This window comes from Syngnathus floridae, chromosome 18 (genome assembly GCF_059516105.1).
Source record: "Syngnathus floridae isolate MCC-2025c chromosome 18, RoL_Sflo_1.0, whole genome shotgun sequence".
NCBI classification, from domain to species: domain Eukaryota; kingdom Metazoa; phylum Chordata; class Actinopteri; order Syngnathiformes; family Syngnathidae; genus Syngnathus; species Syngnathus floridae.
The window spans coordinates 6,636,283-6,659,984 of NC_142430.1; the positions used below are offsets into that span (position 1 = coordinate 6,636,283).

The 23,702-nt window shown below is 47.7% G+C and overlaps 4 protein-coding genes and 1 pseudogene across 7 annotated transcripts; 2 read left to right on the forward strand and 3 right to left on the reverse strand.

The window, feature by feature from the left end:
• Positions 1-117: 117 nt before the first annotated feature.
• plekhm1 (pleckstrin homology and RUN domain containing M1) lies at positions 118-5,341 on the reverse strand. Its single transcript, XM_088360084.1, has 12 exons — positions 5,112-5,341; positions 4,463-4,552; positions 3,895-4,124; positions 3,210-3,821; positions 2,862-3,153; positions 2,615-2,777; positions 1,545-2,480; positions 1,340-1,485; positions 1,090-1,283; positions 963-1,026; positions 738-895; positions 118-671 (listed from the first exon to the last, which is right to left on the reverse strand). The coding sequence occupies exons 2-12, from the start codon at positions 4,514-4,516 to the stop codon at positions 563-565; spliced, it is 2,958 nt and encodes a 985-aa protein (XP_088216210.1). The 5' UTR covers positions 4,517-4,552; positions 5,112-5,341; the 3' UTR covers positions 118-562.
• Positions 5,342-5,591: 250 nt separating this feature from the next.
• On the reverse strand, positions 5,592-7,018 carry cd79b (CD79b molecule, immunoglobulin-associated beta). The gene is made up of 5 exons (XM_088360097.1): positions 6,819-7,018; positions 6,334-6,642; positions 6,150-6,268; positions 6,017-6,070; positions 5,592-5,953 (listed from the first exon to the last, which is right to left on the reverse strand). Exons 1-5 carry the CDS (start codon positions 6,877-6,879, stop codon positions 5,858-5,860), a joined length of 639 nt encoding a protein of 212 aa, XP_088216223.1. The 5' UTR covers positions 6,880-7,018; the 3' UTR covers positions 5,592-5,857.
• Positions 7,019-7,159: 141 nt separating this feature from the next.
• scn4aa (sodium channel, voltage-gated, type IV, alpha, a) lies at positions 7,160-23,199 on the reverse strand. Its single transcript, XM_088360102.1, has 30 exons — positions 21,518-23,199; positions 20,319-21,413; positions 19,209-20,246; positions 18,131-18,393; positions 15,863-16,187; positions 15,618-15,738; positions 15,462-15,549; positions 15,269-15,397; positions 15,089-15,180; positions 14,750-15,028; positions 14,623-14,686; positions 14,399-14,540; positions 14,110-14,307; positions 13,899-14,042; positions 13,723-13,831; positions 13,146-13,384; positions 12,904-13,077; positions 12,482-12,838; positions 11,568-11,948; positions 11,464-11,505; positions 11,264-11,399; positions 11,046-11,200; positions 10,806-10,979; positions 10,620-10,742; positions 10,125-10,406; positions 10,004-10,057; positions 9,799-9,936; positions 9,627-9,731; positions 9,235-9,505; positions 7,160-9,163 (listed from the first exon to the last, which is right to left on the reverse strand). The coding sequence occupies exons 5-30, from the start codon at positions 16,136-16,138 to the stop codon at positions 7,914-7,916; spliced, it is 5,523 nt and encodes a 1,840-aa protein (XP_088216228.1). The 5' UTR covers positions 16,139-16,187; positions 18,131-18,393; positions 19,209-20,246; positions 20,319-21,413; positions 21,518-23,199; the 3' UTR covers positions 7,160-7,913.
• LOC148382630 (uncharacterized) lies at positions 18,933-21,669 on the forward strand. Of its 3 annotated transcripts, none has more exons than XM_088360088.1 (7): positions 18,933-18,977; positions 19,217-19,372; positions 19,521-19,625; positions 19,805-19,924; positions 20,102-20,203; positions 20,346-21,344; positions 21,536-21,669. In XM_088360088.1, the coding sequence occupies exons 2-7, from the start codon at positions 19,226-19,228 to the stop codon at positions 21,563-21,565; spliced, it is 1,503 nt and encodes a 500-aa protein (XP_088216214.1). In that variant the 5' UTR covers positions 18,933-18,977; positions 19,217-19,225; the 3' UTR covers positions 21,566-21,669. The 3 variants fall into 3 exon arrangements, with proteins under 3 accessions (XP_088216214.1, XP_088216216.1, XP_088216215.1); XM_088360090.1 differs by having other exon boundaries at positions 20,349-21,344; XM_088360089.1 differs by having other exon boundaries at positions 18,937-19,014.
• On the forward strand, positions 22,048-23,492 carry LOC148382631 (peroxiredoxin-like 2A; annotated as a pseudogene). Its single transcript, XR_015854041.1, has 5 exons — positions 22,048-22,314; positions 22,623-22,714; positions 22,779-22,919; positions 22,999-23,163; positions 23,230-23,492. The product of XR_015854041.1 is annotated as a peroxiredoxin-like 2A (transcript).
• Positions 23,493-23,702: the final 210 nt, after the last annotated feature.

Here is a 23,702-nt window from a genome sequence, read left to right on the forward strand (position 1 = left end):
GTATATCAAGTTGTTGAAAAACAAGCAGATTATTTTTGGGTTGGCAGGTATAAAAATCTGACATTTAACATTGACACAAAGTTTCACAATGATAAATAATGAAACATTTTATCTAAACAGAATGTAATAAGACATTTATTTGACTTTTAGACATCAAAAACAAGCTGTTAGACCTTGGAGAGTGTCCAGTCAACAGTCGGAGCTCAGTGCAAAGTGTGCAAAATTCTTGGACGACTTAATTTGCTAAATGTGAAAAGTCAGAAAAGTAGCCGGCATTGCACCAGACCAAAGAAAAGTCCCATTGGCGTAAAAAGAAGGGTGAAAAAAAAAGTATAAGGCACATAGGGACATGTTACTAATCTTTTTTTGTGTAAACTGTTAACTTCTCATTTAAGACTAACAAATAAAATCTCATGGTGAGGATTCACTGTGGCTGCTCAAGTCAATAAATTAGGATCAGTCCACCTGTCCTTTTACTCATAATAATAATTGCACTTGAGGTTAAATAATTTTCGGGCTGCTCTTCCAGAAGAAGAACAAGGGCGCCCTCTATTGGCTTCCTTTAGTCCTGCAGGTCTCTCTCCAGATACTTCCTCATTCGCAGGCAACGAGGACAACCCTGATCTGGCACCATGCAGGTCCGATGAAACACCGCCTTGCATTCCTTGCACCTGCGTGACGCAAAAAGGTCATAGGTGAAGTCATTATTATGATGATAAGATGGGACGGGACATTACCTCGTGGTGCTGTCAAACTGGAAAGGGAAAATAATGTCGTCGTTGCGGCACATCTGGCAGATGAAGCCCCGCTGCGTGCACAGGTTGCAGCTGAACACGTGGCTGCTGGCAAAATGGCACAGTGACGTCAGATAGAGGGTGTACTGGTTCTCGGCGATCTGGAGGAAAAGACATTTGATGTGATTCCAGGTTCTCCAGGAGAACCAAATGTCTATCAGTGCACACCTCCCGAAGGTCCCTCACGCTGTACAGGCTGCTGGACTCCAGTAAGTAGGTTCGCTGCTCCATCCTAGTGGGAACGTGTAGAAAATGTCACAAATCCTTATCCGCATTTTCTTTTATTTGTACACACCTGGCTTGAAGGATCTTGCAGGCACCGCTACGGCAGGTGAGCAGGTACTGGCCCAGTAGCCGCAGCCTCCGCCGCAGGTTGTGCACAAGAGCCATGGTCTCGGAGTGTGTCAGCAAGTCGGGGTTGAGTTGCTCCAGGTTGAGCAGAGGCTCCTGCTCCACCTGAGCCAGCACCCACTGGGCCCTCCTCGACACCTGGAAGCACACGTGTTGAAGACAAAGAAAGAAACTTGGCCGAGGCGCACTCTGACCTCGCGTTTATTGAGATCCCAGTTGTGCAGCATGCGTGAAGGGATGATGGTGGTGTCGCCCCGGTGACAGGAGTCACAGTAGTACTGGCCGGAGAACTCGCACAGGCGGGCTCGTCCCAGCGACGGGCCGATCTGCTGGGAGCAGCCTGGACAGACAACTCCCCGTGAGTAGAGTCCGTGCAGAGTTTGAGATGTTTGTGGTTACCTGCACATTTGAAGCTCTGCGTGTCCAGTCCATTTTGCGAGGGCACGGTGCACAAATGCACGAGGAGCGGGCCATCTTCTTTGAGTCTGTGCTGGACCAGTCTGTGCAGGTTTCCATCAAGGTTCTGGCCGACGGCAACCGTCTCCTCCCCGCTCTCCAAGTAGGAGTCCAGAGCCCCGCGGATCAGGGCCCTCCAGGAGCACGCCTCCTCGGCGCTTTCCGCCCGCAGTCTAAGTGTCTCCCTGAGTGTTAGGAGTTTAAAAAAGTAGGGTCCGCCCAGCGCCACGTCGGGGACCACGTCCCGCACTTCCTGGATGGCGAAGGCCATCCGCAGCAACTTGCTTCCTTCTTGCACCCGGAAGCCTTTCAAGGCCTCCAGGGAGAGCGAGAAGACGAGAGGAACCCACGAGTGAGCGTCAGCACTCGAGCAACAATACAGCACCGCTTCTTTGATAGCGTCCCTTTCCAAATCCGCCGTGCGAGTCCAGTTGAACTCCTGAGGGGGAGGGGGCGAGGTGCATCGCTCGGGGCTGCACGAGGCGGAGCACGGGAAGGAAACGCTGCCGACCTCGGCGCCGTTCTCACCGGGCATCTCCAGAATCTCCCACTGCTCCTCCACGTGGGACATGGGCCGGCACTTGTTGACCGCCTCCACGACGCGGTCCACCCAGTCCTCCGCCTCGTCCCGGTTGGCGGCACGCAGGTAAAGACGCTTGCCGGGAAAAGCCAGCTCGAAGCGGCCGTCGGGCGAGGTCAGCCGGGCGTCCTCGCACCGCAGCAGGGAGCAGTTGTCGCAGCAGGTGCGCTCCTCTGCATTGAGGTAGAGGGAGAACTCCAAGGGGGACAGCTCGCAGTAGTGGTCTCGCCACATCCCCATGGCGCCACGGCGCTCCAGGTGACCCAGCTTCAGCAAGCCTCGGAAGGGGTTGGAGAGGCCTAGAAAAACATGAGACAAGAAGCATGGAATGGATCACTTCCATTTCTGGGCTACCTCAGAAGCCCGTCTGACTCACTTGGTCGACATGCGGAAAGATCTCCTGAGGTCACCGCAATCAGGGAGATTTAATTACCTATTTGACGGCGATGCACAACACTCGGTGGCAACTGCGAGCTTTCGGGAGGAGCAGGAAGAGGAGCAAGAGGGGGAGGCGGCGACGGTGGCGCCTCGCAGTCCGGCTCTGATTCCACACGGGGCTTGTAGATGTCTTCCTCGGAGATCCAGGAGCGCGAGTGCTGAAATGAAAAGGGTGGGGAAAAAAAGGTGTGTCATGTGATTACAATGAAAAAAGTTTCAAATGTTCTGAGCTGCACACACACCGTGAGGGAGTCTGATGACACCTCCAAGCAGAGGACGTTCTCGACTCCTTTCTCTCCGCGGTCCAGCTCGGCCTTTTTTGGGACCGTCGTGGCGGCAGGCTGCACACGGTCAACGTGATTTTGGCGGGGCGATGGCGGGTCAGCGAGGGGCGGAGCCGGCGGCTCTGCGTCGGAGAGAGCGGAACTGGGCGGCTGGTCGCTGTCGGAGAAGTGGTCGGCGCCGGAGCTGGAGACAAAGGAGTCCTCACGCATGGAATCCTGACTGGAGTTTTCCTGCTGCTTGGGTGGCGACCTGAAGAGACCAACGTTTTACTTTGCTTTGGCTGCTTTAGTCAATGACATGCTTACGCTTTCAAGGGTGCTTTGGTGCCGTGGCTGATGTCACAAGAAGACCACTGCTCGCTGGCGGGGCTTCGATGCTTCTGCCCCTGGAGAAGGCTGTCCGAGCTCGAGCTGGAGGAGAGCTGCGAAGAGCCTGCGGTGTCCAGGCTCAACGTGGATGAGTTGAGCGCTCCGGTGCCACCGCGAGACCCTCGAGAAGCCCACAAGAGCGGCGGGCCCGTGTCAGTCGATCCCGAAGATTCCGACAGCGAATCCCATGAGTCTTTGCACGCCACCCCGTTGAGGGGCGCTTCCGGAGAGTCAGCCGGGGACGGGGCGCAGAGTCCGGCGAGGCTGAGGGGCGTGGTGGTCCACTGATTGAGGACGGCTGACTTGTACGAGAGGTTGAAGGTGAGCGAGGCCAGGCCCTGGAGGTAGCTGAGCAGCACCTCGCGTTCCTCGCCGTTGAGCAGCAGGGCGCCGGGCTGATAGTGCGCCCGCAGCGTGGCACTCTCCCGAAACAGCGACAGGAGGTAGCATTCCAGCAGACCATGATTGAGGGCCAGACGAAGCCATGCTCGGCAACGTCCAACGTCCGTACCCACGAAGTTGATCTTCTCCAGCTCTGTGATCACATCGCTGCAGATAGGGGCGGGTTATCTTAAATAATCACCCCGTCCAAAATAAACAAAGGTGCTGCTGCTGGACTCACCGATGGGTGACGGTCTTAAGTAGATTCCAGAAGAAGGGCTGGGGGAGAGGTCCGCTCTCTCCTTTTCTGGCCTCCCAGCGGACGTACTTGCTCTTGATACCATGAACGAAGATGGCCTCCAGCGCGGAGCACAGCAGGTTGGCATCGCCGTCCTCACTGGTGACCACCGAGTCCGATGTCACGTAGCGCCTCTGCAGGGATTTGAGCGACAGCGCTAGCTTCTCCTTGATCTGCAAAACAGGAAGCAACATAACTACCACTTCCTCCTTTAGTTCTATTTAAAAAAAACCTGATGAATAACTTTTGGCGCGCCAAGATGTCGGGGGGATCAATGACCTTATGCTTACTATGCAACATTAAAGGCTAAAATCACGTGATGCCAAGAAAGACGTGAACACGTGATGAATGATCAAGGCAACTCTGCTGGTCATTCCTGCCTCTTTAACACAGATTACCTGTTAATCTAATTCCAGTGACACTAATAATAGAACAGGAAGACAAGATAACCAACCACCATTTTGTCGTTATTTTGATGAGTGTGGCAATCCAAATTGACATCGAGACTTACCTGCTTGACATGCTTAGCTTCTTGCGGCGCGTCAGGCGTGTGCGTGGCTAACATGGCACCTTCTCCAAGATTCTATAACCGCATGGCATGCTGCAAAGGAATCACAAGAAGATTACGAGCGTGACATGTGATTAACCAACTTTAGCTTCTCCTTCCTCACTGCCATTGAGCGATCTTTTCCATCATGAGTCAGATTTTGGAAGTGCTTTAAACCCTCCCAGAACATCAATAATCCAGTTAATTACAATTTGGGATCTAAATCAAAAGATGAATATGAGAGAAAGTTCTAGATGTGTGTAACAACTAAGAACAGAGCACCAGTTTTAAAGTGAACAAAGGTATTGGAATTAAATGAAGTAAATGTGTCAGGAAAACCGCTTTATTGCAACAATAAAAAATATATAATGCCCAGTCATGTGACTGAGTTCACAACTTCACATGATCTAGTCTGGATGAGACCAATCAAAAAGCACAATGATTGGACAATTTATAAAGAGTTTCACAACCAAACAAACTCGTTTAACTCGTTTAAATTCTTAATCAGTGTCTACTTTCCGTGTCGTCTAGTAGAATTTAATTCTCGTTAAAAATGAAGAATTTAAACGAGCCGAGTAGCTACATGTCATAGTTAGCTTAGCCGGGTCCTCACCGAGATGCAGATTTGACTTTCCATTTAGATCAAAAGGAAGCCAAAAAGTATAAACCAGGCAGGAGGATGTCGGGTCAAGTCATTCCGTGCATGTTTCTGCCATCGCGCCACGCCCTAAAACTTTTTTTTTAAAAAGTAACGAAATGAACACCGCCAGCTGAGGTTTGTTTACTCTCGACGGGAACGAAGTGTACGGGCGAGCAGAGAGGTGCATCACGGGAAAAAGACCGTGTCCACAAGAGGGCGCTAATTCCCCTTCTACAATGCACTTGTCTCTGTTCTGCGGGTGCATATCACAATTTGCAAAATTGAGAAAACGTCGATACAAATGCTGTAGGGAGCAATAAAAAAACACAATATGAAAGAACAATCTTATGAATATATTGTATGTAAACAACACAAATGACCTTACGACCCCAGTGCCCTTCCCTGGTGACCTATTTGTTGTATATTCAGAGGAAGAGAAAGAAGAAACGCAGGAACAAAAAAATGGAGCTTTATTTCAAGAAACTTTCAAGGGAGGTCCTAAAGCAAAATGTTAGTTTATCTATAATAAATCAATATGTTTATGCAAATACTAAAAGCTAAGTAAGCAGTTGTCGTACAATATCTGCAGAAAAAGAAAAAGATCAGATGTGAAGCAATAATGCACTGTGAATTTACATTTGGATTTTAAGCAAATATTTTTGAGTATAATAAAATGTCATAGTCTTTGGTAGCACACACACACAACAATCACCATGACGTCACTCCCACGGGGCCTCGGCGTAGTCATCCGTGGAGGCGTAAACAGTTAGTTCCTCGTACAAATCTCCTTCTCCGCACGCCTCGATGGTCAGGCCCTGCTCGCGAACAAACATGCATTAGATTATAACTTTTATTTTTAAGTTTGTGACCTAACTCACCTCGTAGATGTGTTCAATTGCGGGCTCCTCGTAGATGTTCTCTTTAATTTTCAACTAATCACAAAAAAAGGCAATTCAAAAGGGTTGATTTTTTTAAAATACACTTTTGCTCATTTCTTTTTTTTCTTCTCACCATTTTGCTATTACGGCGAAGTAAAAGCGCCACGATGACGGCCAGCATCAGGCCTTGAACGACCATCAGGGCGTCTTTTATGTTGCTTCGACGTACTGCCTCTTCTCGGTTGATGGGCCCTGTCATGAAAAAAAAAGTTTTACGTAAACTGGTGATGTTATAGGTAGACAATATTTAAACTTACTGGCAACTTGCAGCTGAGTGCCGCTCCCCCACGTTTTGTTGATGCGGCAGAAGTAGACCCCGCTGTCCTCGAAGCTCAAATCGTGGAGGATGAGGAAGGCGTTGCGTGTGCGGTCTTTATCACGAGTCATAGCGTCTTCGAGCAGGCGCCATTGAGCGACTTCTTGGTCATAGCGGTCCGTCTTGTACCAAAACACCTCGGCCTGCAGGTGCTGGTGGGATGAGGCGCAGTAGATGGTGACGTAGCGGCCGGGCCTGACGCCGTAGAAGCGCGGCTTCTGGGTGATGGCGAGCTCACGGAAAGCAGCGTCTGAGATGACCAAAATCGAAATATTAAAGTCCACATTTAGCAACCAATAAAACACAAAACACAATATATAAAGAATATTACTAGACGAACTTCCTCTTTTTTCTCCAGATGTCCAGGAAGTGAAGCGAGTCCCCCAAAATAACACACAAAAACAAAATAATTAAGACTTATTTTACCTGAAACGTGGAGCAGCGTTAATGCGGACAATCCATAAAGAAACCAGATCATGATGGCCATGTAAAGACACAAAAAGCATTCATCAAAATGTTGGTGGAGTCATGAAGAGAAGAGCAGAGGAGGAGAGACGGAGAAGGCGGAGCTGCAAGCTCCCAAAGGTCAAATGAGTCATTAAAATTTTTTACAATTCACTATATTGGGGGGGAAAAAGGGAGATTGCTGATACATAAATAAAACGAGCCAGTAAATGCCACAAGTTCCTTCCAGGAATTGCTCCATGTAAAAAGACGTTTTTCCTTTGTTATGGCGACCACTAGATGGCGTCCTTTAAACATCCCCAAACAGGAAAACACTTTTGTCTTTAATTCAGATTTTACAGTAACAAATAATATCCAATATAACACACACGGCTGGGCATGCATCTCCACTGCTTCCCAAATGTAAACAAAGTTTGAGTCAGCATTAAAATAGGCTGGTTAAAATTACCGACGATAAATAACACAAAAAGGACACACGAGTTTTGAACACATCTGCGGTAATATTTCAAATAAGACCTTTTTAATTAAGACAGTAAGTGAAAAAAAAACTTTTGAGAGTCACCGCAGCATCAACGTGAGGCCAAAAGCGACTTGAAGAGTTGACCTATTAATAATATGATTAATATCATATGGACATGTAAACATGAGTCCTGTCCTTTCGAAGGCCCCCCCTGGCACGACAACAGGAAGTAGACAAAAACATCTATCTATCACACGCGCTGATGGGCGAAGTTCGCTTTTAGACGCTCATCATCCCCATTGGCTGCAACTGGACCTGGACAGGCCCAAAAATAAACGTAGTGCAAGATTCGAGCGGCTCTCGCTAAATGTTAGCTGCTGCTAACGAGCCGCGATGTTCAACTTTCTGTGTGCAACTTCAGGTTGATAAAGAATCCAAAGTTTGATTCTGAAACTCCCAAAAGTCATCTTAAGACTGCTCTGGAGAACTTGAACATGACAAGCAAGCCTTCTTGCATTCATCAAAACATTCGAGTTTTGAGGGAGGATTGAGTTCTTCGGATCCTCGTAAAAATGTCAACAAAAAAAGTTTTTGGGTTACACATGTGACTCTCTGATGTGTTCTTCAAGGCTGTGGAGGACTCGGGCTGGCTCGGGGGCAGAATGTAGCACCACCTCATTACTGATTTCCACAGGTACCGACATGACACTCGACCTAGGAGCGCCAAGACCTGGTCTGGTTCCTGGTGCCACCAGAGTCTCATTCTCCTTGTCGAGGTTCACACAGCTAGCATACAGCGCTCCCATTTTGCGCGCAATCAATCCCTTCTTCTCCGCCGGGTCTTGGACCTGGGCGGTCCCTCTCTTGGAGCGGCGCAGGAAGGCGGCGTGACGGAGTCCGCGTCGCAGCAGGTGGCTCCGGTAGGCCCGCTGGATAACGGTAGCGGCCCACGTTTCCTCCTTGTGGCGTACGGTGGTAGTGATGGGCGCGAAGGAGTCCGAGGTGGGGTTGCTTTGGAGGAACTTGGTCTTGATGCTCTCCCGCATGGCGGCCATTTCCAACGTGTCTCCAAGAACCATCTCCGTGACGGCCATCAAGATGTCCAGGCAGTGGATGCGATCACCGATGACCAGCGGGAGGTCCATCTGGATCAGACGAAGGCGGTTGGGCTTGGCGACCCTCAGTGGCTCCTGCAGAGCGTCGCAAAAGTCAGAGAGGCGGGCGTACTCGATGAACATGGTTCCGTCCGTGTCAAACTTCTCCCACGTCTCGTTGAACATCTCAAAGTCATCCTCGCACAGCGCGTCGCTGCTCTCCTCCTGCGCCACGTTGAAGTTCTCCAGGATGATGGCGATGTACATGTTGACCACCACCAGGAAGGAGATGATGATGTAGCTGCTGAAGAACATCATGCCCAAACCCGGGCTGCCGCAATTGCCCCTCACGTCCGTGCCGGGGTTCTCAAAGTCGGGATCGCAGTCGGGGGGCTCCCTGTTGAGCATGGGAAGCAGGAGCCCATCCCACCCGGCCGACGTGGTGATCTGGAAGAGGCAAATGATGCTCCCGCCAAACGTCTCAAAGTTGAAGATGTCATCCACGCCCGCTTCCTTCTTGACGTAGGCGAAGTTGGACATGCCGAAGATGGAGAAGATGAACATGATGAGGAAGAGCAGCAGGCCGATGTTGAAGAGGGCGGGGAGTGACATCATCAGGGCAAAGAGGAGCGTCCGGATGCCTTTGGCGCCTTTGATGAGACGAAGGATTCGACCGATCCGGGCTAGACGGATCACACGGAAGAGCGTGGGTGACACAAAGTACTTCTCGATCAGGTCCGACAGCATGGTGCCTGCACGAGAAGAACTTCATGAAGGCTTCAATACAACACGATGGACAGATTTCATACGGCGACTTTGTCACCAGCAATGGAGAGGATGACCACGATGAAGTCAAATACATTCCAACCGTTGGTGAAGAAGTACTGCCGGAGAGCAAAGAGCTTCAGCACGCACTCGGTGGTGAAGACCGCAATAAAGGCCAGATTGACTTTAAAGAGGAAATCCTCCTTCTCTGCGCTTTGGTTGTCCGTCTCTACCATCATGGTCACCATGTTGAGGCAGATGAGCACCATGATGAAGATGTCAAAGAACTGCTGATTGGTGAGGTCAAACACCAAGCCCTGGAGGAAGTTCTGCCAAGGGAGGGAAGAAATATAAGTCCTTTAGTGTTGACAAGACATGATGACAAGCTGAGCTGAGGTCTTGAGATTGTCGACATTTCACAGTCGCTGAATCCGTCTTCATAAAACATACCGTAGGACGTGGAATTGGCTTCTGCGGCTTCTTGGAACCGAGTTTCTTCATGGCTTCGTAGTACTTCTTCTGCTCTTCCGTCATGAAGATGTCTTTATCTCCCAAGTGCAGCAGCAAATATCATCATTATAAGAATTATTATTAGCTTTAAGACAAACATGTGAACACTCATCTTTTTCTTCTGCTGGTTGAAGTTGTCAATGATAACACCGATGAAGAGGTTGAGCGTGAAGAAGGAGCCGAAGATGATGAAGATGACAAAGTAGATGTACATGTATAGGTTGATCTCGTACGACGGCTGCTCCTCCACCTGAGGAGCGTCAACAGATCGTATGAATGGAAAGAATTTGAGGCTTGGTGAATAACGAGGTACGTACTTCTCTGGAGTCAACAGCGGCATACATGATGTCCATCCAGCCTTTGAAGGTTGCCTACAAAAAAAATATCAAAATGTTTATTTATTTGTTTTTAAAACGGAGAACATTTTAGGTTACGCACCACTTGGAGCAGCGACAAGTAGCCTTTCCCCACATTATCGTAGTTGACCTTGATATTGACCCAGCGGGCCTCCCCCGTGGCCTCCTGCAGGGCCAGGCACTCGGTGCGGTTGTTGACTTCGGCAACAGCGAAGGGTTCCTCCGTGGTGGTGTTGATGCAGCGGTAGAACTTGCCGGCAAACATGGTGACCCCCATGATGCTGAAGATGAGCCAGAAGATGAGGCAGACCAATAGCACGTTGAAGATGGACGGGATGGCGCCGACTAGCGCGTTCACCACCACCTGGTGAGGTCAAAAGTATGAGAAGCTTGACGTCGAGGCGAGGAACGACGATCGACACGGCAACGCTTACCTGGTTGCGCTCCCACGCATGCAAGCTAGGAGAAACGTCACACGTGTCAAAACATGCAGATAGCATTAGCCACTTAGCTTAGCTTAACATTACACAATGACAACCACGCCAATCTCAAGCATGGCTGCTTCGGCGCCACTTACCCTCATGCCTTCAAATCTGGAGAGTGCTCGTAGAGGCCTCAGCGCCCTCAGCGTTCGGAGGGATTTGATTGGCCCCAGCTCGGAGAATCCCATCCAGTTAGCCACCAAGCTAATCAGAGAAACCTACAGCAGAAGAACCCAGTTTGTGACCCTACCAAACCCTCGTTGGACCTTCTGAGAACTTACATCGACGATAAAAAAGTCCAGCCAGCACCAGGCGTTGGTGAAGTAGGTCTTGAAACCGTAGGCCGTCCATTTCAGGATCATCTCGATGACAAAGACGACGGTGAAAACTTTATCGGCATACTCCAGGATAATTTTGATGATTCGCCGTCGCTCGAGATAAATGTCTTCAAAAGCCTGTCGAAGGGTAGCGTGACAAATATGTCCCGGCGAGAAACGTTGGGACGTGTTCCGAGGACTTACCAGAGCGCCGCTGCTGAGTAAGATCATAAAGATGATGAAGGTTTCAAACCAGTCGTGCTCTACGATGGCATAGCAGGTCTTGCGGAGCTTCCACCATCGCTTGCCTTTGGTGGTGTCCACGTCCACGGTGAGGCACGGCCAGCGTCCAATGCAGTCTGTCGGTGAGATATCATAAATGGATTCCGAATGGGAACACTGTTCAGGTTTTAAATTCTTACTGTCGGTGAAGCAGGCTTCCGGCTCCACCGGATCCGGTTCTTCCTCCTCTTCTTCTTCCAGTTCGGGTTTAGGCGGTTGATAATCGGCCGTACTGCACATTGATACGTCGGCGTCCTCGGTGGCCACGCCCATCAGCTGCTCAGGGACAACAGAGACAACGTTGACACGAAAAGTTTTTTTTTGGAGAGAAGCTACTCACTTTGACTTCTTTGATATGACCTAGATCATCCTCGAGGCTTTTCTAAAAAAAAATAAAAGGCTTTAAGGACTTTGGAGATACACGGTAAAGTCTTTCATTCTTACATCATCATGAAGGCTGTCACCACAAGTGGAAAGATTGGAGTCATACTCGTCGTCATCGTCGTCCAGAATTTCAAAGTCTGACTCTCCCTGAGCGATGGGCACAAGCTCTCCATCTAAACCGGCGCCAGAAGTCCGACAATTTGCTATCCCATCTGCCGTTTTGTCTAAGTCGTTCATCTCCACCGTGTCCTCAGTCGCCTTGGGTATTTTGCCCAGGATTCTCCCTGGAATTTTGGTGACGTTAGCTTTGAGCCAGTCAATGCCTTGCGTGATCCTCCCGACGGCGATCTGGAGGTTGTTAAGCTCGCCGTCGTCATCCGCCGTCGACAGGTTGTCGCCGCTGAACGAACTGAGCAGCAACGCCAGGAAGAGGTTCAGCACCTGCGCAGAAGGTCGACATGTCAGGGTTAGCTTCTTCCCTGTCATGCTAACATGTATCAAATCCTGGATTAAGCCATATGATCGGAGCGATATGATCAATTACAGTCGAATACGCCATCTCCGATGACTCGCTTTCACTCAGCAGCTGTTTGCGTGGTGGCAGCACGCCGACCTGATCTGGATCTTAACACAAGGTCAAAACCAGAATTTGATTTCTCAAGTCATTGGATTTAAATAGAAGCGTGTACTTTTTTTTTTTTTCCATCCGCGTACATAACGAACGCTAGCTCAGCCCCCTGAGATGGCGATTTGAGGAGGGGGGGGCGGGGGGGGGTCATTTGGAAAATTTGGCACTTGGCAGTCGGTGCTTTTCAGCTCTCCTGCTGATGAGCTATTTCCTTTTCATTTCTATGAATAACCTACCAGGAAGTGCTCATGACATGGTCACTTCTTCTGACATCAAGATCTAATTTGGCCGTTTTCCAAGAAGAACCATTATGTTGAAACTGTACACAAAAAAAAAATCTACTCACCACGAGATTTCCAATAACCATGACCAACATGAAGACGATGAGGCACATTCCCGCCCCGGACACTTCCATACAGTCCCACATGGTCTCGATCCACTCGCCGCATAAGATGCGAAAGACGATGAGGAAGGAGTGGAAAAAGTCGTTCATGTGCCAACGCGGCAGCTCGCAGTCATCGGAGATCTTGCATACGCAGTCCTTGTAGTTCTTGCCAAAGAGCTGCATGCCCACCACGGCGAAGATGAAGACGATGATGGCCAGCACCAGCGTCAAGTTGCCCAGGGCGCCCACGGAGTTTCCGATGATCTTGATCAGCATGTTGAGTGTGGGCCAGGACTTGGCTAGCTTGAAGACACGAAGCTATCGCCACAGCATAGAAGATGTGAATGAGTGAGAAGAAGTGTGACTGGGTGAGTGGCACTCACCAAACGGAAGGAACGCAGGACCGAGAGCCCCTGAACGTTTGCCAGGCCCAACTCTGCAAGACTGAGAGTTACGATGATGCTGTCAAAAATATTCCAACCCACTTGGAAGTAGTAGTAAGGATCCATGGCAATGAGTTTAAGGACCATCTCCGCTGTGAAGATCCCAGTGAAAACCTAAGAAGAGTTCTAGAAGTTACGAAAGTCAGCATTATAGAAATAAACAGCAGAAAGTTTGGTCTCACCAGGTTCCCCACGGAAAGCATCTCATCAAACTCTTTGGTCATGGGGTAATGCTCCATGGCCATGAAGAGCGTGTTGAGCACGATGCAAATGGTGATGGCCAGGTCGAAGAAAGGGTCCATCACAATAACGTACAACCACTTTTTGAGGATCATCCACGGCTTGCAGCAGTTCCACTTGAGGAAAATATTGGCAAATTTATACCAGCCTGGTGGGCACGGCTTCTGAGCGTCCTCCAAGTCTGGACCAAAAAAAAATTGTCATTTAGGAGAGAGCAGTTTTGAAAGTTAATACCCAGGAATAGCAACGCTAATGCTACAAACGTTCTTCTTGTTTCTATAATCGCTGCGGGTTGTTTTCACCGAGGTGATAACAACAGTTGGGAAGCCGCCAGACTTAAGTCACATGACTTAAGTCTCCCACATTAAATGAGCGCTTGAATGTTGACAGAGATTCTTCCTAATGAAGTCTAAGTGCAATATAATTGTGCCACCACAGCTCTGCTTCAAACTTGATGCCACGTTTATCTCTTCGCGCCCGCAAAGGGCTTAGCACCTAGCGAATGGGACCGAGCAGTACCTTCCATGGCGCTAGTGGACCTCTGCCTCTGACTCTGATCATCTGGATGAAGATCATCTGGATTAAGCATGCCTGGAGACTTCTCCCTGAGCTCCTCGTCATCATTACACTAAAAAAAAAAATGAAGCTACAGTGAAGCCTCATAGTTGATGACTCGGAAGACGACAGCTACTAACCACGACCATGGTGGGCGGTCGGACCATGAGGCTTGGGACCATCTTGCCGTTACAGTCCTTGACAGCTTCGTCGCGCTCCGGGCTGGAGTGGCGACTTGGCAGCTTGCTACTGTTCAGAGATTCTCGACTTCCAGACTGCTGAGCCTACAAGAAACAGAAGCCCACCAAGCACCTTTTGAGGAGCCAAGCTCAGCTAAAGTTAAGCGCGTACCTGCTCCTGGTTCTTGAGCTGTTCGAGGATACGCTGAAACTCCTCCTCCTTCTCCTTGGCCTCACGCTGCGTGGCCTGGTTCTGCTCATCGTACGCCATGGCCACCACCGCTAGGATGAGGTTGATGAGGTAGAAGGAACCCAGGAAGATCACCACCACGAAGAAGAGCATATACGTTTTGCCCGCCGCCCGCAGGATCTGCGTTTGGAACAAACGAGAAGCTACGACAAATAAGGAGGCGTTCTCCACGTCCGGTGAGAAGGAGAGGAAACGCCTGCGGAATTCCAACCATCTGGAAGAGGTTCTCCCAGTAGTCCTGGGTCATGAGTCTGAAGAGCGCCAGGAAAGCCCAGCCGAACGAGTCGAAGCTGGTGTAGCCGTAATTTGGGTTCCCGCCGGCCTTCATGCACGTGAAACCTTCAGGGCAGACTCTAGAGTTAAGTCATGGAGGTGTAATGAGTGAAGATCGCATCTCAGCTGGAGTAAGGTGAAGAAACGATGTCAAGATCATACCCAGCATCGGAACCGTTCCCGCATACAAGAGGATCTTTGCTGCCGTCCAGAAAGTAGTAGTTTTCTGCACACATTTAAATAGAATCCTGTAAAAATGATTTTATTAACGTAACACCTAAAAACATACCCGAGTTCTCGATGTACTCCGCAAAATCGAAGGTGCCGTTGGAATAATCGCTAGCGTTGAAACCGATTGTTTGGTTGTCAAACGCCAACGTGTCGGTGACGTTGAACCATTCGGTGTCGTTGCCGTCGATGGGCCAACGAACGCACTTGTGCCGTAAGTTGCCCATGAACAGCTGGAGGCCGACCAGAGCGAACACGGCCAAAGCGAAGACAGTCAGGACCATCACGTCCCCCATTTTCTTCACCGATTGGATCAACGCGCCCACGATGGTTTTTAGACCTGCCGGGAGAAGAAAGTGTTAAAGTGGTAGGAAATGGAATAAAAAAAAAAAAAACGTACCAGGAATCACAGTGATGGTTTTAAGGGCTCGTAGTACACGGAAGGTCCTGAGGGCGGACACGTTACCGAGATCGACGAACTCAGTGATGTACCTGCAAAAAAATCCCCAAATTAAAAAAAAAAAAATCAGAAGGTCACCTACTTGGCGGATCAACATGATGAAATACTCGTATTGCTTACGCCATGCTGATCACCATGAAATCCAGCCAGTTCCACGGGTCTCGAAGGAATGTAAACGAGCCGATGCAGAAGCCTCTGGACAAAACTTTGACGGTGGCCTCGAAGGTGTAAATCCCAGTAAAAGCGTACCTGAGGACGAAAAGAAAATTTTTAGCAACGACATCAACATTCAGATGTACGACCGCATACTCACTCGACATTTTTACTCCAGGCTGGCGGGTTGCTCATGGTCATAAACACGCAATTGGATAAAATGGTGATCATGATGAACATGCTGAATAATTTGAGATGTCACGTTAAGGAAACATGGATGATATTAAGGGTTGAAATGTGTGGTGGTGTTAAGGATATGAATGGATGAGGATTTTGATGGATCCTCTTCTCACGATGCTGAAGGGGCTCAGGAGGTAGCACGCCGGCTCCGCGTTGAACCTGAAGATGGTGTTGCCTTTGCTAAGCACGATAAATGTCTGAAAAGCACAAACGTGAGAGTTAATCTTCAGTAAGTATCGGTTCTTGGTATCGTACTCAAAGAGTGACTACTCGAACCGCTATTATTCTGGAAAAAAAAGTGGTATTAAAAATCCAATTGACCTTCTGAGCCTTGTAGAAGGGGTCCAAATCCTCCAACGGTGTGTTGATCATCTCCGCCGGAGGGTCTCCGTAAATCCACGGCAAACTCTTGCCGGCCTCCAAGTCGGCGTTAGGGGTCGCCGGCGTCTTCTCTTCCTCCACCTCGGCCTCATCGTGTCCATCTACTGCGTCTGCCTTTTTGCGCTTTTCCACTTGAAGCCTCTCGATCTCCGCCAGCGATTCTCGGGTGAAGGGGCGGAACGCGTTGGCGCCTGAGGGAGGGAGCGGGGGAGCCATCTTGGCATTGCGAAGGGCTACCGCCGCACAGGGGTCACCCTAGGTGGAACTGCGAGGTGAAAAATTGTGTTTTTTTGAGCATATCAACGAGGATGCTACCTCAATCAACCAATGAGATCCATCAATCACACGCATGAATGACTGTTGCCCACCTCCATGCAGACAGAGAGAGAGTGATAACACAGCGGATGATGCATTCCCACATGTGAGCAGGATTCGGTGACCCCCAGCTGCTAGCGGCTGTCAAGACCAAGCGTCGAGTTACAGGAGCCGAATGACTGCGCTCATTCCTTCGCCCGCCTTCACATCCCCTCCCGATCAACAGCTCGGATCTCCGACCCGACTACACTTTACACGACGCGGGTGGGGGCTCCGAACACAAGTGAGCTTCCGCCTTCGCACCCTCGAGTGCACTTTGCGAGCCCCCTGGCCAAGTGAGACATCTGATCGTTCGCCATCGCCTCCACGTATTTTCTACCCAAGACATTGGGCTGAAAAAGGACAAGAAATGCTCGACTTGAAATCCCCAGCGAATATCTGGGGTCGAATGTACAGTAAATAAACAAGTTGCTTAAATAGAATGGATAAAAGAAGAGTTACACAACTGTTGTGCGTTAGCGATAAGCTATCAAACAACGTAAAGATCGACAGATGCTTCACCCCAACGTTTTCTTTAACATTCGCCACGTGCCTTCCCTGCTGCGTTCTCACGGGGTCAAATCACTCCCTGTCAGCTGCCAATTAACCCCGTATTTCGAAGCCTATAGGGAGTCGCCGCCGGACTAATTCCGAGCTTTACACCTGTAAACCGCCGCCTGCGTGTTACAGCATCGTGATTGGCCCCAAGGGTCCTCTGGATCTGATGACTCTGGAAATATCTGCATGCATCGTGCGGTTACTGCTGAGAGGGCAGCTGCTTGCGCCACCGTGGCATCGCATACCCCCGGCGAGCTGTAAAGACCAGAGCTAAGCCGGCTCGTACGCTCTGGAGGCCCCACAGATATACATTCGAGCCTGGTGATTAATAGACTTTGACAGGAGCATTTGTATCTGCATTTTTTTGCAATAAAAGCAGAAATTGGTGAGTAATTGAATCAGAATTTCTTCTTCATGTGTTTCAAACTCAGCCTCTGACCCATTTGGCCTTTGCTCGAATGGCAAAGTAATCTGAGTAGATTACATGTGGGAAGAAGTAGAACAGGAGGAGGACACGAAATGTGTACCATGCCGCCATGAATCAAGAAGTAAATTTGATCCAAGACAACCACTTCAACTTGACGTTAACCCTACTTCACTTTTTCATCTTCCCCAGGAAAACACGGCGGACGCGGCCAAGTACTTTGTCACAAGGTCGCGCTTGGTAAAAGAAACCCAAAACCCAACACGCTTCCATGAGTCCGTGAACGTGTGACGGCAGTAAAGACACTTTAGGTGGTGGACAAAAAGGAAAAAAAAAAAAAATCAACATTATGGAGGATGGTTTTGGGAAAAACAAAATGGAGTTGCTGCGGTATGAAAATACGACGGTGGATGATCTCGTCGTCCTGCTAAGTGCAGTGTGAAAAGGGCACAATAGAGGTACAAAGCAAAGGAGAAGGTCCACGATGGACATCAAAATTCGAGACTTAACACACACATGCAAAACCACTACAGAGAAGTCTCCCCATTCCAAAAATGACCCCAAGCTCAATTACAGGTCTATGCTTATTATTAGAACAAATGTGAGCTAACTATATCTTTAATTCAAGCCCAATAACTTCAACTGTGGCCCCAAACAAATCAAACTTGGCAGTATCATTTTTAGATTAATGGAGAAAAAAATTTGAACTCTTGGGGTTGTGGGAGTTTCAATCTCCTAAATTGGACGTAAACACCTCAATGCAACCTTTTCACCTCAGAAGTTTTCAATCTGTAGCACGAAATGAGACTAATTAAAGTTAATGTAAGCGAGAAAGAGAAGACAACACATGAGAAAGGTAAAAGGTCAAATACCTGCCACGGTAGTGCAAAGGATCCCACAGAATCCAGTCTAGTGGACAAGAAGGAGAATAAATCCTGTCGTCGTTGTCGTCCTGAGGTCTGAGGAAGACGTGCTTGTGGTTCGTGACTGCCCCGGCCGGCGGCAGTAGTAGGTTGTGTGTTCTCTGTGAGGGGCAGCTGCTGCTGACGCTGACGTACCACAGCCTGAAATCGGAGGCGTCGCTCCTCCACGGCAGGTTAGCATCATTCACATCTCCTTCTCGGCGTCCACTTTCCTAGTCATGAAAGCAAATGAAAATCCATGTAAATTAAATTAATAATTTGACTAGGTGTGTGGTTTATTTTTTTAAGCATGACCATTATAAAATATCATGCATTTTATAAAATAACAATTTATTAAATGAGGTACAAATAAATGATAAATCATATTAATAATAATAGTTTGGCTAAAATACTTTAATAATTAAAACCAACATGAAATAAATGACATTAAAAACCTATGTAAAAAATATAAATTAAACAATGTGAAAAGCATTACACCATTAGATAGTACCTTAGAATTATTTACTACACTAATTGAAAAATACTAAGATAGACAAAATTAATATTAATTTATTAATTCTGTAAAGTGTAATAACAATGGCATTGCAGCATTAAATAGTACCTTAGAATTACTACACTAATTGAAAAATACTAAGATAGACTAAATTAATATTAATTTATTAATTCTATAAAGTGTAATAATGGCAGATTAGTCGGAACTCTTTCAAGGCTAGTCTGGGGACGATTAAAAAAGCGACACTGTTACCATAGAAACACAAACAAACACATCCGGAAGTGCAATCGTGCTTGGCAACTGGTTTGTTTCATCCTTTTCTTTCTTGTCATCTTAAAAGGTCAATGAATTTATTTGGAGAGAATTATAATGCAGCTAATTATTATTATTATTTTTCATTTACATGCTGACAGTGATTTTGCTTGTTTTCTTTAAAAAAAAAAACGAGCCAATGACTTCATATTTGAGATCAACCTAGTTGAACAGACTTTTGTGTTAGTGCAATCATATGAATCACAAATTTAATTCTATTACATTGACAGAGTCAAAACATGGATTCCGAGTACGTCAAGACTCATCTGGGTTCATGTCTGGCAGAGGCGCTTGCTGAAGTGGTCGAGCAGCGCCCCATGGACCCCATCCAGTTTTTGGCTCACTGGCTGTACAAATACAACTCCAACGTTGAATATGAAAAAAAGGTCAAACAAACAAATAAATGAATAAAAAGTTTAGTTTTGTCAATAGATGGCGCTGTTGTCTAACGTTTCGAGAGTGATAGTCTGTTTTATATTACCATTCAGATAAAAAATTGTGGAATATTTATAAAAAAAAATATTTTTTTTACAGAAACAGACCCGGTTGGCACTTATGGAGAAGGAAAGAGCTAAAGCCGGTGAGAAGGACACCAAAAAGGATGCTGGGAAGGACACCGAGAAGGAGCCAGATGTAAAAGTACCTAATTTTATTTTATTTATGTTTTGCTATTTGGTGTAGTCGCATTTCAGAGGTCAGTCAGCAGTTAGAAGGCAGCAAGTTCAGGATGATTGGGAGGTGAAGAGCAGGCAAGGTGAAGGCAGAGAATCAGATGGAATGTAGCTTTGAAGAGTATTTGACACTCGGCACCTTAACAGCTCTCTAAAACGGAGCCTACAGGACCAGAAGATCATGTGGGAGCCACACACGAACCTGTGAGCGACCCCCATGAGCAAGAAACCCAACAGCAAAGTGGACCTCTGGAACATGATCAGGAGGTGATAAAAAACATCAAAACGTGTTTGGTGGTGGTTCTTCTGCATGTGCATGCAAAGTGTGTTGACCTTTAAGCATGGGGTTAGGGTGAGCTATGTATGTGCATGGGAGAAGAAAGAGAGACCTTAGCTGGTTTGGGATCCATCTTGCGGAGAGACACGTGTTCATTTGTCCACCAGGTGAAGACGACAAATAACGTAACTGCTCCGGTTGTCTCTCCGCGGACCGACGTCATCCAGCAGGACCAGCCCGAAGTGGAGAAATCCCGAGAGGAGAACGTGGTGAGTTCAAGAATGGTCTTATTGAGTTGAGTGGAGAACCCAGCTGGGAACAGAAGCATGGTGCAAGTTGAGAGACACAAAACCAGATGAGAGGAATGAGGACAAATTAACTTACAGAATTCTCCTGACACCTTTTTACCAGAAGGACGAGAATGCTGAATCTGCAATGATGGAATCCTCTCCATCTGAGGCATCCCAGATTGAAACCACACCAGCTGGGACCTCTCATACTGAGTCTTCACAAATGGAGTCTGAGCAAAATGAGTCTGCAGAAATGAAATCCACCCAAGTTAAGTCCATGCAAGGAGAAACTAAGCAGGGGGAGTCCTGGCAGGTTGATACGTCCCAGGCAGAGTCTATAGAATCCATCCAGGCTGAGACCTACCAAGCAGATGTCCCAGACAAGTCCTCCGAGGCTGAGGCCTCCAATGTGGATTCAACACAAGTTGAGAGCTCCCAAGCGGAGGATGTGCATTTGGGGTCCACGCCAGGGGAGTCTGTGCAGGCCGAGTCCATGCAATCAGAATCTTCTCCAGCTGAGACCTCCCAGGTTGATTCTGCACAGGTGGAGTTCACACCAGAATCATCTGTGCAGGCAGAGTCCACTCCGGCTGAATTCACCCAAGTTCATAGCCCCCGGGTGCAGTCTGGGCAGGTGGAGTCTAAACAGGGCGAGTCTGTGCAGAAGGAGTCCACACTGGTGGACTCTGTGCAGGCTGAGACCTCTCAGGCTAAAGTCTCCCACATGGAATCTGAACAAGCTGAGACCTCTCATCCCAAGTCTGCAGACTCTCCAACGGTGGACCTAGCTCAGTCTGAAACCGCCATTTCCGAGTCCTTTGAAGCTGAAGTCTCTGACGTAGAATCCAAACACATTGAGACCTCAGAGTCTGCACTGGTGGACTCCTTAATACTGGAGTCTACGCAGGTCCAGAATCCAATTGTGGAGTCCACAGAGGTTGAGTCCTCTCAAGTTGAGTGTGCTAAGTCCGAGTCTATGCAGGTGGAGTCACAGTTGGAGGCGCCGCAGGTTGAGGCTCCCCAGGTTCAACCAACTGAGTCCAACTCAGTCCCGGCGGTTGACAACCAGTTGGTGACCCCTGATTCAAATTCAACACCAGTTGTTCAAAACTCGGAAGAGGTTGGTGAAATACATTTTGGTTGCTAACACGTTACGCTAACGCCACAGGTCAATTCAACACCAGCACATCTGAAAAAGAAAAAAAAAGAAGCCATTAAAACTATCGTGAATGTTATTCATGCATTTCTTTAATATGATTTTTTTTGTAATTGTGACATTTAATGGTGACTAACATTTGTGTGGTTTTGCAGGTAGTAACCGAACAGCAGGAAAATAACTAAATCGCTGCTTGAGGGTCCACTGATGAACAATTTTTGAATCTCCTACATTCCTATATAAAAAATGCCCTCTGAAATATTCAAATAAAATTATGTACTTGAAACAACACTGTGTGTTACTTTGTTGTATAAGTTAAAAAGTTTCACTGCATTTTTGGTGAATATTTTTCTCATGCGTCACAGGTAATTTGTGGACGGTCCCTAAAACAGACGTCCGTTTGACATATATCAACCGAGGACTTTTAATTTGTAGACGGTCTCTAAATTAGACGGATGCTTGCGCGCATGTTTATTTAAACAAAAATAGACTAAAAAGTCAAGTTTGGTCAACAAACAGGAAACGATTGTGCTCATTTTAAGGAAGGAGTGTACTCCTATTATCCCTGGTGACTTTTAAACCAGAAAATCGTCGTTGCACAATGACTGCTTTATGACGTCACACCACCGTGCACCACCCAATTAAATAAAACGAATGAAATTGTGACGTGCGCGTTCATGAAGGCGTCGCGGTAACACGCACGGAGCGTCAGCATATAGAGCTGCAGGCGAGGTGGACGTCAAACAATTTCCGGAGTAAGAAGTACAGAGAAGGAGCAGGAATAGCGGAATGGCTGTTCTAGTCCAAGCCGCAACGGTTGCGGGTGGCCTGGTGGCCCGATTTTTCAACTTTGTGACGGATATGTTCCTCACGAAGCCGCTGAAGGCCAGCCTCCAGTATTTAGAAGAAGCTCAGCTCACGACTTTGACTGCAGGTAAGCGTGCGCTAGCAAACTTTTGCCGAGAAGGATTTTTTTTTTTAAAGTGACTTTGTTGAGTTTACAATGTAGCTGCTTTGTAACCCTTTGCCTCCTTCCTTCACTTTTAATCCGTCATGTGATTTCTTCACCCACCCATCCCTTCTTGGCTTTAGTCACTTCTTTCAATTCCTTTCTATCAATTCGCCCTTCACTTCCACCCACGATTGCTTTATCTATTTCCTTTCACCCGCATTTCAAAATTGTCAAACCCGACTTTCCTCTCTGCTGTCATTTAACCCCTTAATATCCACCTTCAATTTCAGGGAAGACAAAGTTGAAGGCCAAGTCTCTGTGGGAGCAGACGGGCGCTGTCATTATGGCGGTGCGCCGACCAGGATGATTTTTGTGCAGAGAGGTAACCATTTTGATGACTGCATTTACCACTTAGCATGATGGAAGCTTAACACGCTGTCATCCAGGAAGCTGCAGAGCTGTCCTCTCTGAAGCCCCAGCTGGACCAGCTTGGGGTTCCACTGTACGCCATGGTCAAGGAGAACATCAGCGATGAGGTCCAGAAATTCAGGAATTATTTCCACGGGGAGATCTTCTTGGATGAAAAGGTCTTTTGGAGAAAACTATGAAGTTAATCTTGTGTTTCCCCGAGTCTGAATTTTCACGCTGTGCTTCTGTTCGTCGCAGAAATGCTTCTTTGGACCTCGTGAGCGACGGTTGGGCCTCCTGGCGTTCCTTCGTGCCGGGGTGTGGATGAACGGCCTCAGGGCATTCGGAAAGGGCTTCAAGGGCAATATCATGGGAGAGGGCTTCGTGCTTGGCGGTGTTTTTGTCATCGGACGTGAACAGCAGGTAGAAGTGACACAATTCAATCTGTGGATAACCAAGTCGGGAAAACGATTTATTTTTTCCTCCCAGGGAATCCTACTGGAACACCGAGAGATGGAGTTTGGAGATAAGGTCAAAATTGAAGATGTGATGCGAGCTGTCAGGGAAATAACACAAGTGGAGAATAATGTCACTGAGTAACCTAACCTGCATGCATAGATGACTTGTGTAGCAAAAAGCCTCCCAGTCTGTTGATGACGGTCTGTTTTCAAACTCTACGGAGCAAACAGATTTGATGTTTTAAAGACTTGGGACTCCTTTTCTTATGCAATAAAATATGTCATGGCACTTGAGAGAGCTTGTTATTGTACATACAACAGAACTTTCAGACAATTTCAAACTGAAAAAAATAGAATGTGTGGAAAATAATAAAATATGGTTTAAATTCATAAAAGGTTAATTATATGAGGTCATCCGACGTGATTAGGGCTGTTTAGTTTACAGTGCCGTCCAATCATTTACCTCCAACTAAAGCTTGACCAACCAATCAGCGTGCAGTAGAG

What these genes read in the sequence shown, in the direction of transcription:
- scn4aa (XM_088360102.1), bottom strand. Translation starts at nt 16,138, where the DNA reads ATGGCTCCCCCGCTCCCTCCCTCAGGCGCCAACGCGTTCCGCCCCTTC. An exon ending in GACCGCCCACCATGGTCGTG is followed by an intron (nt 13,832 to 13,898) that starts GTTAGTAGCTGT and finishes TTTTTTTTTTAG; the next exon opens with TGTAATGATGACGAGGAGCT. An exon ending in TCCTGCGTTCCTTCCGTTTG is followed by an intron (nt 12,839 to 12,903) that starts GTGAGTGCCACT and finishes CTGTGGCGATAG; the next exon opens with CTTCGTGTCTTCAAGCTAGC.
- cd79b (XM_088360097.1), bottom strand. Translation starts at nt 6,879, where the DNA reads ATGGCCATCATGATCTGGTTTCTTTATGGATTGTCCGCATTAACGCTG. An exon ending in CACTCAGCTGCAAGTTGCCA is followed by an intron (nt 6,269 to 6,333) that starts GTAAGTTTAAAT and finishes TTTTCATGACAG; the next exon opens with GGCCCATCAACCGAGAAGAG. An exon ending in TTCGCCGTAATAGCAAAATG is followed by an intron (nt 6,071 to 6,149) that starts GTGAGAAGAAAA and finishes TTTTGTGATTAG; the next exon opens with TTGAAAATTAAAGAGAACAT.
- plekhm1 (XM_088360084.1), bottom strand. Translation starts at nt 4,516, where the DNA reads ATGTTAGCCACGCACACGCCTGACGCGCCGCAAGAAGCTAAGCATGTC. An exon ending in ACCAAAGCACCCTTGAAAGC is followed by an intron (nt 3,154 to 3,209) that starts GTAAGCATGTCA and finishes TGGTCTCTTCAG; the next exon opens with GTCGCCACCCAAGCAGCAGG. An exon ending in CAGTTTGACAGCACCACGAG is followed by an intron (nt 672 to 737) that starts GTAATGTCCCGT and finishes TGCGTCACGCAG; the next exon opens with GTGCAAGGAATGCAAGGCGG.
- LOC148382630 (XM_088360088.1), top strand. Translation starts at nt 19,226, where the DNA reads ATGGATTCCGAGTACGTCAAGACTCATCTGGGTTCATGTCTGGCAGAG. An exon ending in ACGTTGAATATGAAAAAAAG is followed by an intron (nt 19,373 to 19,520) that starts GTCAAACAAACA and finishes TTTTTTTTACAG; the next exon opens with AAACAGACCCGGTTGGCACT. An exon ending in TTGTTCAAAACTCGGAAGAG is followed by an intron (nt 21,345 to 21,535) that starts GTTGGTGAAATA and finishes GTGGTTTTGCAG; the next exon opens with GTAGTAACCGAACAGCAGGA.